Raw genomic sequence first — 15,344 nt, 5'->3', positions numbered from 1 at the left:
TCAGTTTTTTACATTAAATTCAATTTTATACTTAGAACAAATCAAAAAACATGTCCTTTGAAAAACTTGAAAAAAATTCAGAAAACCTGAAAAAAAAAACCTTTGGCAACTTTTGGTTGAAAACTTAAACAGAACTGACTATAGTTTATTAATATTGTTGACTGAGATTTTATGTTCAATATAAAGTTCTCTAGTTTAAACTTTGTGTTTTTAAGCTAATATTTACTTACATTAAAAAAAAATCCTATTGTTTTCACATATTTTTATTAATATTGTCATGTACAGTTAATAACTGATATTTAAAAATACAACTGTATTATTAACTTGATTTTTTGAAATATGCTGAACACTTAGTATAACATCTAACTTGACTAAAAGAATGAAATTGAAAATCTTAATACTGATTATTATAAGTTATAGCATTTAAATTTTCTTATTTAAAAATTTACTAAATAAAAATGACCACTGAATCTTAGATTAGTTAGATAAGATTAAAATATACATATATATATATGTAGAAAATAAGGTGATTATTTAAACTTAATCACTTTCTACAGGGCCCACTTGAAGGGCTTTTAAATAATTTGTTAGGAAAATGTAATTTTTAAAATTCCAGAAGATATGTTTCATAAAGAGAGAACAAATTGTCTTTAACAAATTGTCTTGAATCTTCAGCTGGTTCAATTTAAAATGTATGTATATATACTATATTAGGTATTACATACATAATCACTTTAAAATATTAGCTTTTATTGAAATTTTTAATATATTTAACATCAACTTCACAGAAATAAACTTAAGTTTTTATTTAAAAAGTGCAACTTGTATTAAGCTGTAAATTGTACAATTCTTATTTTTCAGCAGAATAAAATATGTCTGATGCAGTTAAACGCAGAGCTGAGCGCAGGAGGAAAAATTTCCTTCTTGAATCTCAAAAAAAGATGCAGGAGATAGTTGGTGTCAAGGATGGCAATTCTACAACAGAAAATCTATATCTCAAGGAAAAAATTGATAAACAATTTGAAACGCCTTCTTCTGCCAATAAAAATCCAGACTTGGGATTACCAGCATCTAATCAAAGTGCTGCAAACAGCAGTTTGCCCCCACAGTTGAACAATGATCTATTTAACACAATGATGTCTCAAAACAACCCGTTTTTAAACAACACAAAACCAGTTAAATCGGCACCTAAAGCAACTGTTTCACTGACAACGTTGCTGTTTTTGGTGTTTGGCGGAGTTTTAACTGCTTTCCTTCCCTTTATTTTTGCTAATTTTTCAGCTCCAGTTCAAAATGTCAGTATAGAACTAATGTTTGCAGTAGTTGAAATTGTTGTGCTTTCAAATTTAGTTTTGCTTGAAAAGAGTAATATTTTCTATGTGCCTGAGGTGTTGAGTTTTCTCTTAAAATTCGCTGGTGTCTCAAATGAGAATGAAAAAGTGCTTGTTCAAGCTGTTAAGACTTTTGGATTAGTTCAACTTGTTTGTTCTCACTTCATTTTATTCTATTTTCCTTTTGTTCTTTGTCATTTGTTTGTTTATTAAAAACTTTTGACATAGTGTTAAGGGTATCCATAACTTCAAATAGTAAATATTGATAATAAAACACTTAAAATTTTCATTTTTTAAACCTTCTAGACAATTTTTCACAACTTAATTTTTCTATTTTAAATTGTGTAAATGTTTTCCTAGATAAGTTTATGTTCAAACTAATTTAAAAGCTTATTATATGCTACTATCAATATAATAAAATGTGTGTAGTCTCAATATTTATTTAAGTGGTTTGCAATATGTTTTTTCTTGATACTTGTAAATTTTTGCATGTTGTATTTTTTGTTTTCTTAATGCCACATAATGTTTTTTTTTTGTTAGTACAAATGTTTTTTTTAGTTAAATTGTACTAATAAATATGCCTAAAAGAAAATAAAATAGTGATTATTAATGTTTATAAATTTGTTGATAAACATATATAGTATGAGAGAAAATTAAGAAATGAAATATTTAATAGTTATGCTCATATTTACATTTTTACCATAATGTTCTTTTTAAAAATGAATACTGTTATAAAATAAAACTAAACTTTTTTTTATTTTATGGTTAATGTTGAGATTTTTTTGTAGCTTCCAAATCAAAAATAGCTATTTAAAGTTGCAGCAACTTGTATATATTGTAAAACTAAACGTTTGTCTAAAAAACCCTAATTTTGACCCACTAAGACAAATTGAACAACTTAACTTATCTTGTATTAACTTCATAAAATACGATTTCTATCAAAATTATAAAGAACTTACCCAAATTATACTGAATTTTAAAACTTTTCTCTTACCTTAAAAAAAGCAGCATTTAAACTTTAACTAGTCGCGAATGTCTTCCAAACCACAAGTGAGCGAGGACCTCGCCTCCATGCTCATGCATCTCAACCACGCCGAGCCGTCAAAATCCGGGAAAGTCCCCAACGTGTTCGCGGAACTGATGACGGTGTTCGTGCGGGAGGCGGCCACCAGGGCGGCGATGCAGGCCCACAACGAGAAGGCCGGGGTGGTCGAAGTGGAGCACGTCGAGAAGGTGCTTCCCCAGCTGCTTCTTGATTTTTGATTGGCTGTTGTTTGGTGAAGTGAGACGTTGGACAAGAGTTGAAGTAAATATTTAGATAATTTCTGAGAAATTCACATCAGTTGTATAGTTTTTGGTTTAGGCTTATTTTAAACTTTTAATATATTTGTTTCTATGTAACTGTTTGTTTAGGTTTAAAAGATGAAAAATTATTGTATTGTATGAAGTAATAAAAATTAAGCAGACGTCTTTTATATATTTATAAGTGATCTTTTTCAAGTGTATTAAAGTCTTAAGTGATTTATAATAGTTATTCAAGCTAAAAATAAGTTATGTTTAATTTTTAATTGTTGACTTGTAAAATATATAAGTAGTATATATTTTGAAAAATAATAAAAGTGTTCCTCACTATATTCACTTGATTATGAGGTTTTGTATTAAAACTTATGTAAACAGTCATGGTAGATATTTAAGAGCTGTAGTCAATACGAAAAATATATCTTCAATGTAAAAACATTCGTTTGTACTAATATTTTAGTTTATATAACTGAGTTGATTAAGTTTAAAGGTAAAAAAAAGTAGAATTTATAAAATAAAATTAGCTTTCCAATCCTCTAAACATATCTAAAAGCATTAAATAATCGCATTATAGATAACTTTTCACATAAATATCAACATGTTTGTAATTAACAAGGCATTTAATTTATACTCGGAGAAAAGCTTTTTCAGAAGAATAAATTTATTTTTATGGGTAAATGTTCAAAATCCTTTAAATGTGAAGCATAAATCAGAATCTAAAGTAGTTTAAGCGATTATTTGCTTAGAAAAACATTGTAAACTTTACTTAACAGTAAACCATGTAAGTAATTTATAAAAAAAAGCTATAGTTTTAATAACTTACAATTTGTATAATTAGCATAGAAATAACTTAAGTTTTACTTCTGACAAATTTCCATCCAAAAATCACATTTACTTAGTTTGGATGCAGTTAATATTTATTCAAGCAATTTTAATTGAAAGGTTCTTGATTTAAACAAGATTAAAAGTGGTTAGTTAACTAAATGCAGAACAAATAAGTTATGCGTATTTACTTTTAAAAGTAAACTAAATCACAGTTTTCAAATCCAGTATATTCTACTCTTTTATTTTTATTACCATTTAAGACATTTTTTACCTTAAATATACTTTAATTCTAAAAATGGGCTAACATGCTTGTATTTTAAAAAGCCTGATTATATTCAGAAAACCTTTTTGCAATCTTGTCTAGTGAACGTTTCAAATATTTTTTTAGCGGGCGGGATTCAACTTAGTTTGCTAAACATTGGCAGGCCGGTCATTTTCACTCCGCAGGCCGTACGTTGTTCACTCAAAATTTAGATCTATACTTGATTTTTTCACAACTTTTGTGTCGAGTAAAAATGTATAAGATTGCTTGATGAAATTACACAGTGGACTGAAAATGGGGTGAAGCTAAAAATATTTTTTTTTATGTTTTAGACAGTTTAACCAAGTGTAGTTCATAGTTAAGAACTGGGTTTTTGAAACAGGTTTTGTTTTATACTGCTTGAAATATTTTAAAGCTGTTGTAAGTTTACTACATCTAACCAATTTTTGCTTTTTATCAGTTCAAGTATTACTTTTAAAAAATACACAAAAATACCTGATATACTTTTTAAAACTGCTATTTTTGCTAAATATATTATACTTCCTAATGCAATAAGTAATAAAAGTTGTTTTTTTTTTTTTTGGAATATTTAAAATTTATATATTAATTTTTTCAAATGATTAGAACATAACGTTTAATATTACTTGCAAAAACTTATACAAAAGTTTTGTTCTTATAAACATAACTTTGTTAATTTTTTTTAGCCTCTTAAACATATTTACTAGTTCATAGTTAACAGGAAAATCAATTTACGCTCACCTGCCCACAGTGAATTAGAAAATTAATTTAAAGCTGTCATTATAATATTGTAAAACCCAAAAGAGCTTAACTTAGATGGTATTGAAGTTTTTTTAATAAAGTTTTTCAATTTTACCCTTCAATTTTTAATGTTTAAGACCTTCATTTATTTTTAACCATATACTTTTGCAAATTTAACACTCGTCCATTAAAAATTATTTAATTTTCTATGTGGATGTATTTTAAAAGTATATTAGTATGAGTAAGTTTTATTAGCTTGTGGTTTCTATATTTAAACTAGTGATGTACCGGACCCACAATTTCGGGTCCGGCCGGACCCGGATCCGGACTTTTTTTTCAAACTAGAATCCGGCCGGAACCAGATCCGGACTTTTTTTTTCAAATTAGAATCCGGCCGGAACCGGACCCGGACTTTTTTTTCAAATTAGAGTCCGGCCGGAACCGGATCCGGACTTTTTTTTCAAATTAGAATCCGGCCGGATCCGGATATCAGACAAAAATGGCAATATCCGGCCGGACCCGGATAGTGAGTCCGGTACATTACTAGAATAAACTAGCCTGAGTCAGAATGAGGTTTTTAAAAACTGAAAAAAAGAACTTTAATATAATAATAAATAGAACAGCTAGCCACAAGGTTTACAAATTTAGATGTTATTTACAATTAAAAATCTGAAATCAAGTTCATGAACAAATACACTAGAAAAATACAAAATATTGAAAACTGGATCAGCTCAAACTCATTCAAAATCTAAAAGAAAACTAGCCTGAGGCAGTCAAATATTTTCTAAAATTCCCAAAAATTTTCAAACTAGCAGGGTTGCCACTATTTAAGTCAATAAAACTAGCTAGAGTGAGTATAAACAAGCCTGAGTCAGAATGAGGTTTTTAAAAACTGAAAAATTACTTTAATCTAATAATCAGTAGAACAGCTAGCAAAGGTTGACAATTTAGTAGTAAAGTTGTGGACTGATTGTGGTACACTTAACTTATTAGTACTACCCATCATAATTAAATCCTACCTTATTTAATTAATATCTAACAAATACTAAATTCTAACTGAGACTACTTTCTATAATCAGACACGACAGTTTTGAGTGATGAATCTTTTATATAAAACACAACAAGAAATACTAGCATATACAAAATTATTAATTACTTTGGTAACACTTTAAAAACTGGAAGCTATTTAAATCTATATCAAAAGACTTCAAACAAAAAACTAAAAATTAAATAAAACTTTTAGTAAACAAGAAACTGTAAAATTTCAATAAACTATTAAACTATAAACCTGGCTTAAATATTTAAACAATTAAACACCTGTTGAAATATTCACTTTTAAGACAAAACACCACTTACAATAAGCATTCACAAAAACGTTTAAGATATTTTGTTGCTTCAAGCTACACACCAAACTAACTAACTGCTTACATATAAACTGCCTGTCATGTTCTGATGTTTTGTTGCATCAGTATTTAGTTTGAAACATTTCGTCATATGATTCTCATTGGCTCGTACATTCAACCGTATTAACTCTAAATATTCTCTGAGCTCGACTTTAAACAATAAATAATGCAAGTATTCATTCCAAAGTTTTCAATTTTACAACATATGTATAGAGTTGCATTTCATGAAATGTGTATTTATAGTTTAAATGTAAACAAATGTTAATTAGTCACGTGTACAAAATGAGCCAATCACGGTAGGTGTTTAATTTTAACTGACGAAAATGAATCTTATTAATTTTCACAGGGTTTGTTTTTGAAAAAATACTTTTCAGTATGCTCTTTTTTACTAACTAGATCCGGGTCCGGCCGGATCTCTGCTAGGATCCGGCCGGACCCGGATCCGGACTTTTTTTTCAAATTAGAATCCGGCCGGAACCGGACCCGGACTTTTTTTTCAAATTAGAATCCGGCCGGAACCGGATCCGGACTTTTTTTTCAAATTAGAGTCCGGCCGGATCCGGATATCAGACAAAAATGGCAATATCCGGCCGGACCCGGACCCGGATAGTGAGTCCGGTACATCACTAATTTAAACTCTTTCTACTACTAACTAAGTTTGAATAACAAGATTAAGTTAATTTTTTTTTTTTAATTCGGTAGTTAAGACTTAAGAGGTGGTTGATACTAATTAAACTTTTAACAAAAGCTAAAAAATTAAAAGTTTTAGCAGCTTAGTCAAGTTTAACAACCAAACTATTTAATACATATATAAATAGTATGTCTAAACTCTAAATTAGTTTTTCTTAAAGTATGTTTTATAAAAATTTCTTACTACTATTTAAAAAAAAAAGAAGCTTAGTTTAACTGTAAATATATTAAAAAAAATTTTTATTAAAAAAAAAACTTTTTAAAATTGTTTTTCTTAAAATCTGCATAATTATTTTGTAGAGATATACTGGGTCTCCAACTTAGAATTTGGATATTTCATTAAGTCAATATAATTTTATTAAACTTTCAAAAAACTAAATGCTAAATTATAATTCGAATATAATTTTCTTCTTGTTTGCTTATAAGTAAATATGTTATGAATTATTCAATAACTTTTAAGAAATGAGTTGCATATTTACTACAAAAAGTTTTTTGTCAAAATATCAAAAAAAGTCTTTTGGAAAAACCTTAACTTAAAAAATTATAATAAGAAAATAGAAACTGTCTCTAGAAGCAAACTTGTAGTAAAATATTATTTAAAAAGTCTAACTATTTAATCGAAAATAATGAAAAGTTCGTTTAAAAATATATATTTTAAATTTAATTGTTTTAAACATCTATTTTTAAAGCTAAAAAGTACTTTGAGGGCCACGTATTTCTATTGGCGGGACAGATTAGTCCATAGGCCGCAGTTTGCTAGATAGAAATTAAGATATGTTTTTATAGATAAAAATAAATGGTTAGACAACAAATAGCTGTTTTATTTATTTTCATTTAAATTAAGTTTGTAATAGACAACAACAAAAACTGAAAAAATGTTGGCGCAAGGACCTTTCTGACAACTTTTTTTTTAGTAACAATAACATTTTTCAAATAAGCTTTTTTTAATTGATTTAATTTTTTGTTCAAAATCCCAAACACTTGGTCAATCTCAATACCTGTATTTTGATGACTAAACATGTTTTGTAACTTAAAAGGTTAGTAAATTTTAGTGACATTTTGCTCCAGTAAGGTTTATATAAGGCTAAGTGCTTGTCATTGTACATAAGTGTCTTAAAACAGCACATTACAATATTAAAATTATGTTTGTTTATGAACTAATTTAACAAAAATTTTAATAAAAGTAAGTTAAAATTTACAAAATTTCTTCTCTGTCAAAAATAGGGAAAACTTAGAAAATATAGGTGTATAATTTTCTTTAACATAAACGTAATCTATTTTGTAAAAAAAATGTTTGAAATATGTTCGGACAACTACAACATAAAACAGTCTCATTTAAAATATTGACTTTGTACTAATAAATTTTTTTAAACAATAAAAAAGTTTGTACATGTTTGTGAAAAAAAAGAGCAACTTTAAGAGCTTTACAATAAGAAATCTTAAAGTATCTTAAGTACTTTTCTAGTTATCACTTACGTAAAGAGCCAAGAAGTGTTAGCAGGCTGCATAGCAGTTAAGCCAGTAAAAATAAATTTACACATTTTCCTGGTAACACATATGAAATAGTTGCAAGTATACATTTTTATGTAAAAAAAAAAGATAATTTTTTGATAAGTTTTAACGGTAATAAAACACAAAGATTTTGTTAGCAATGTTATATTTTATAGAGTTTCCTAAAATTCATACTATTAACTTTATTCTTAATTTTTTAAAAAGTAAGGTGATCATGTTTTTTCATTGTACTAAAACATTGGAAATTTTCGACAGTAAAATTAATATTGATTAGAAAAAGATACGGACTTTTGTTCAATATTTGTTTGTTTAAACCAAAGCAACTTTTTTTTGTTTTGTGTTGTAAATGCCAAAATTAATTATACGTTTTTTTTTTTCGACGAATACTAACTTTACACCGTTTGACGGTTAAACCTGAATGGAGAGGATGCGGGTTATTTAACAAACTTAAAAACCGCTTGTACGGATTTTCAAAAAACCGAGATTAAGTAACTGAGAAAGTTAATTTTTGTTTGGTTTTATAAATCGAGTTGGTGCCAGCAACGGCGTTGTCGAAGAAAAAAAATTACTTCACAGTTTTACACTTTTAAACTTCTTTCAATGCTTTTCGGACTAACAAGTATTACTGGGATAAACTCATTAAGACGTTAGGCGTTTTAATTTATGCTTGTATTATGAAGTATTAGTTTTCTACAATTTATTTTTTTGGAATATTAATACGCTTACTGACTTGTTAACAAATAAAGCCTTCTATCTTTGACCGAACTACTAACATTCGTTATAAAATAAACATAATTAAAACATTGGGCAAAATGAAAACAGTAATTAAGTGTTATATTAAAAGTGATTGAGATTTATTTATTATTTAATTTAAGATAGTTTATCTAAATTTAGGAATTTTCATGGACAAGATCTATTTATTTTTTTTAAGTTTAAGGGCTTAAATAATATTTTATTAGTTTAACTATAACAGTTCAAAAACTACAATAAAAACTGAAAAAATGAAGGATTATTCTAAACGTAGAGTTAATTGATAAATTAAACCCTATATATTTTTCTTTTATAACAGTTTTTATTCTGACTATTACTTACATGTATAAGACCTTAAAAAATATTTACTAAGAGTAAAAATGTAAAAACTTTAGTTACGGTAACTGCTTAGGGAATTTTATATAAATATAGATATGCTAAAAACTAAATATTTTATTTTAATGAAAAAATTTTATTTTTTATTTTTTTTTTATGGTAAAAAAACATCAGTCTCAAACTCTACCCCTTGCAACGATAAACGTTTTCTGGGGAAAAGTGAGTGTGTTACATCATATGTAATATTACCTGCCCCATTAATATTTAACTTTAACTATCCAAAAATAAAATAAACAAAAAACTATCTTTTAAACAAATAAAAAAAATCCTTGGTGACACGCCATTTGGAGAACACTCACAAGGCTAAAATCTTAACACTAAAAACCACAAAGTGTGGGAAAATCATGAAGCTTAAATCCCCAAGTAAGTGTTCACCAGCGCTACAACAAAAAAATCACACCAACAATCCAATCATGTGATCACCGCCACCATAGTGAACTCACAATCAGTTGTTGAGCAGATGCATAAAACTAGTATCATAATGAATTAAATAACTATCTTAAAGCTTGATAACTAACTAATTTACTGAAATGGTACTCAGAAAAAAATCTAAAAATTAAGCTAAATTAGTAAAAAAAAATAAAATAAATAAAAATAAAAAAATAAATAAAAACTATTAAGAAAAATGTATATTCTGAAACTTGTATTGGTGGAATTAATTTTAGTCTAATAAAAGTAAGAAGAAAAAATAAAAAAATAAAAAAACTTATATTTATGCAATAATAATTAATATATACAGCTAAAAAATAAATTTAACAAAAATATAATAAAAACTGGATAGTAGCAATTAAACAATCACGCACAACCATACAATATATTTCCCCATCAACAGACCAAAGCCAACCAATCATGATCAGAGTAGACACAAACAAAATTGACCATACATATATTAAGAGAAACAGATAGAAATAACAACCAAAAGCAATTAATCAAAATCTGCTTGGAACACAAAATACTCAACCACAGCACTCTAAACCTACTCAGTATACTGGCTCAACAAGAATTTTTTGTAACTATATTTAAACTGATCTTTTTTTAGGTTTTTAAAAATTTCTGGAACACTAGACCACAACTTAGGGCCCAAATACTTGAAGGAGTTTAGGCCAAGTTGTGTTCTAGGTCTTTCAATAACAAAATTATTATTTTTTGAATGTCTTGTATAGTGTGTATGAACCATACTTACTGGAGTAAAAGAACTGTGGTCAACTTCAAATCCTCTCAAAGTATTCAGCATAAACTTGCAAATTAAACACCTCATTAAATTTCAGAACACCAGTTTTTAAAAACAATGAATTTGTTGGAGTCAGTGCAGGTAAGCGACAAACATATCTTACAATTCTTTTTTGCATACAAACAATTGGTTTCAAATGACTACTAGCAGCACCACCCCAAACAGATATACAATACAGGATATGAGGATAAAACAAACTATAATACATCATTTTCAAAGTACTTGTATCCAAATAATATCTTAATTTTGACATCATAAAACAACTTCTTGAAAGCTTAGACTTAAGGTACTTTAAATGTGCCTTCCAATTTAAATTATTGTCTAATACCACACCTAAGTGTTTAATATTTTCACTCTGCTCAATCACAAAACCATTTACCTTAACACTGAATTCATTCTTTTTTGCAGTTCTATTAAACAGCAAAAACTTAGTCTTTAAATAATTAATAAACAATCTATTTTTACACAGCCATTCATCAATTTTCTTCAACTCCATATTTATAACAGCATTAACATGGTCAATATCACGATGTTGATAACTCAGACAAGCATCGTCTGCAAACAATCTCAATTTAATATTTGTAGCTGAAAATATGTCATTTATATATACAAGAAACAACAATGGACCAAAACAAGAACCCTGAGGTATCCCAACATTCAAAATTTCACGCTCAGAAACAACATTATTTACAACAGTAGACTGACTTCTATCTTTTAAATAACTTTCAATAAAATTTAACATTGAGCATTTTATATTATAACATTTAAGTTTTGATATTAAAATTTTATGATTAACAGTATTAAAAGCTTTAGCAAGATCCAAAAAAACAAAACAATTTACCTTTTTTTTTCAACAGCCTTAATTAGTTTCTCAACAATCTGATTTACTGCTAACTCAGTCGTACTACTTTTTCTAAACCCATATTGTTTGCAGTGCAGTAAATTATTTGACAGAAAATAACCACTCAGTCTCTCACACACCAATGACTCAAAAATTTTAGAAAAAGGAGACAAAAGAGAAATATGTCTATAATTATTTACATTGTTTTTTTTACCATTTTTATAAATCGGCATTACCTCAGCATGTTTAAGAGAATTAGGAAACACACCATACTCAACACAACTATTATACAACATAGAACGGTAGGGAGAAATTATTTTTGCACTAAGCTTCACAAAACAAATACTAGGGACATCAGAACGCACACTCTTGTTAGGGTTCATTGTTTTAATATAATTTTCAATTTTGCTCGCTGATATATTCTTAAAAACAAAACCATTTTTTAAAGAACCTATTAAAACTCATCATAATCACAAGCAACATGTGTTCTTTTTTTATTAAATCATCAGCAAATGACACAAAATTTTTATTCATAACATTACCAATTTTTTTTGGTTCAACAACAACATTACCATGCACATCAAGCACACCATTGATTTTTGAATGAGAGATAGGCTTAGTAGCAACAATATTGTTAATTATTTTCCACAACTTTTTACTGTTTGTTTTGTTTTTGTTTACAACCTGTTTAAAGTAAAGTATTTTAGATTGTTCAATAACCCGATTCAGAATATTTCTATATTTTTTGAATGTAATTGAAATTTTTTTTTGTTTTATCTTTGATGGCAGACTTAAACATTAGATTTTTCTTTTTAATTGAAACAATAATCCCCTTTGAAATCCAAGGTTTAGCTTTTAGTTTTTGATCTTTTTTATTTAAAATTTTAATTGGTGCATGACAAAACACTGTGCTACTAAACACACTCTCAAACTCATTCCAACACTCATTTATATCCTCACCTTTTGTAATACTCATTTTCAATTTACCCTAGTTCCTTCGAAGATCATTTAAAAAAACTCCAACATCAAACTTACTAAAATCTTGAACTGATTTTTGATAACACAATTCATTTTTATTCATTAGACATTTAATTTCACAAACAACAGGCATATGATCAGATATATCATAATCTACAACATTAACATTTAGCTTCTCACGCCCAAAACTAGAATAAACATGGTCAATCAAAGAACTAGAGGAGCAATCAGAAGAAAGTCTAGTTGGGGAATCAACAAATTGTTTAGCACCAGCACTAGAAACACAATTCAAATAGTCACAAGTACGCTGATCTCTATTAAATAAGTTTATATTTACATCACCACCAATTATAAAATCTTTTTTCTTTTCATTTAGTATATCTAAAACTTTAACGAAATTTTCTTTAAAAGTATTAAATGTAGAGCTTGGGTGTCTGTACACATTACCAAGTATAAGATATTTATTGTTTCCAAGTTTAATAGAGATCCACAAATCATCTACATCACACTGTCTAAATGACACACCTTCTACAACCTCATAAGAGTGACGAGCTCTTACAAAAAATGCAACACCACCAGATTGATTACTATTAGACAGTTTATTCACAAAATCATACCCATGCAGTTTACCCATAAAAGGTCTCAGACTAGTCAACCAAGTTTCACAAACACAAATTATATCAGGTAGATTTTTCACTAAATTCAAAAATTCCTCAATTTTATGTAGATTTGCATTTATGCTTCTAATATTCATGTAAACAACACTAATAGTATTTTCTTTTCCAAAATTCACACAATTTAAGTCTAAATATTGGTCAACATTTCTTCTATTAATATTCATCTTAATGGGTTTATTAAAGCAATCATAGTCAAGATCATCAACATTCTGAAATGGAAAAACAGATTCTTCACATAGATCACAATAAAATCTAAAACTATTGCTTTTAAATTGGTACAGAACATTTTTACTAGTTGTACATTCAAAATGACATTTTCTATTACATAAAAAACAAGTTTAACAATTTTCTGAGTCTTAACAAGCTAAACTACATCTATAACAAACAGACATGTTCAAATCACAATTTTTACAAAAAAAAGGTAAATCATTTTTACATATCTTATTAAGACTCTTGTTTGGTATACTGACACATTTACAATGCATCCATTTAAAACAACCTTCACAATACACACATTTATCTTTAGAAGAAAATTTTTTAAAACAATTTTTACTAAAGTCTTCACTCACAACAATGTCAAACTTAAAATTATTTGTACAATTTTTACAATAAAATAAATCAATGTTATAAGAATAGAAGTTAAAATTAAGCTTAGATAGCCCAGAACAATTGAAATGTATCCATCTTTTACGATCATCACAATATATGGATTCAAAATTTGGAGGTTTAAAATCATTTTTACAAACTCTACAAATCTCAACAAAAGCAGTTTTAACTAATTTTGTCTTATATAAGCTCATTTAAAGTACTAAGTAAAATCTCAACAAAAACTTAAATAAATAAAAAATAAATAAATACATAAAAATATTAATACTAATATTTAGAATTAAGTGATAGTTAACAATCACTTATAGAATATTTTTTTAACTCTTCTACACAATGAACTACAACAGCCTTGCTTGTTTCCTTCTCTCTCATCAAAACCACCCCACCAGACGACCAAGAGAACTTCCAGCCATTAGCCTTTTGGAACCTTCTTGTATGGTAAAGAAGGTCCCGACTAAATTGTGATAGGTTCTCATTAATGTAAATCTTCTCAATATTTTTACATATTGAGTTGAGATTAGCATTTGCCAACTTTTTCTTCTCTTTCATGATCTTAACCTTCTGCTCAAAAGATCTAAACTTAACTAAAATTGGATTAAATACTTTCTTCTTATCTTCAGCCTTTCCAGTTGGTTTCATCCTTCTAAATGAAACAACATCCTTTCTATGAATCCGTGGGTCAACTATTTTCAGTGTGTTCATCACTAAACTTTCCAGATTCTCATTTTCTGATACTGGTATCCCTCGGATTTCAGCATTTGACCTTCTAAGAAAGTTGTCCATCTGGTTAACTTTTTGGGACAACTCACCACCTTCTTTAACTTTACTAGCAATCTCAGATAATTTTACATTATCTGATTTTAGCACTTCTATCTGACTTTTCATGGCTTTGTTTTCCTTCTCCAGCTTGTCAAAACCACCACTAATAAATTTCACAGACTTTTCAAGCTCAACAACTCTATTCTTCTGGATCATTAGCTCCTGCTTCAGTTCCCTCATATCGTTTGAAAGACCCCCCATACCTTTTGCAAAGTCCGCCTTCACCTCCATGATCAACTTCTCCATCAATTTCTCCAAACTCTTCAAGGTTGTTGGTTTTTGCATTGACATTTTAATTTAATAAAATTACACCTTATTCAAATAGAATATTTTAGCCTAAATGGACAAATTTCAGGTTTTTCCAGTATTCCAGTTTTTTTTGCAACTCTGAACTTTTGAAAGTATAACAACTGTGATTTAGTTTTTTTGATTTTTAGAACTAAAAAACAACAAACTTTCGTTTTTTTCTTATAAATAGTAAGAATGAATAACCTTTTTGTATATTTATTAACTAAATTAAATTGCTACAATAAATTAAATTGCTACAATTTATCTCACAATTGTGCTATTGCATGCCATTTCTACCATTATTTAATGTTATAAAATATAGAATATTTTTTTATTGAGCACTGTTATTTGGAAATAATCTCTTATTCTAATCTACGTCACTTAAAAGTTTAATCAAGGTTAATGGCATAAGGGCCAGGATCCAAAATTTTTTAAACAAAATTAAAATTAGGCTGTATATGAAAGCTCTAATTATATAATATGAGAAACTTTTCACAGAATATTTTTTTGATATATTGTCAATTGTGTAAAAATGTTCAGATATAAATGTATGGATAAAAAAAAACTGGTGCTGATTTTTTTTGGAATTTGTTAAAATTCACTAAAAATCTATCTTCTTCGTTTTTTGATCAAATAACCTAAAATATTCAGGAAGTATTCATTAAACTGATAGAAAA

The 15,344-nt window shown here is 27.7% G+C and overlaps 2 protein-coding genes across 2 annotated transcripts; one reads left to right on the top strand and one right to left on the bottom strand.

Moving 5' to 3' along the window:
- The first annotated feature begins 1,894 nt into the window (after positions 1 to 1,894).
- Positions 1,895 to 2,795, top strand: LOC145829813 (centromere protein X-like). The gene has a single exon (XM_082937681.1). It carries the CDS (start codon positions 2,364 to 2,366, stop codon positions 2,592 to 2,594), a length of 231 nt encoding a protein of 76 aa, XP_082793807.1. The 5' UTR covers positions 1,895 to 2,363; the 3' UTR covers positions 2,595 to 2,795.
- Positions 2,796 to 13,851: 11,056 nt separating this feature from the next.
- On the bottom strand, positions 13,852 to 14,670 carry LOC145828675 (uncharacterized). The gene has a single exon (XM_082936430.1). It carries the CDS (start codon positions 14,668 to 14,670, stop codon positions 13,852 to 13,854), a length of 819 nt encoding a protein of 272 aa, XP_082792556.1.
- Between the last annotated feature and the right edge of the window lie 674 nt (positions 14,671 to 15,344).

This window comes from Thalia democratica, chromosome 2 (assembly GCF_965202585.1).
Source record: "Thalia democratica chromosome 2, ktThaDemo2.hap1.1, whole genome shotgun sequence".
NCBI classification, from domain to species: Eukaryota; Metazoa; Chordata; class Thaliacea; order Salpida; family Salpidae; genus Thalia; species Thalia democratica.
This window is presented reverse-complemented; position numbering and strand designations above follow the sequence as displayed.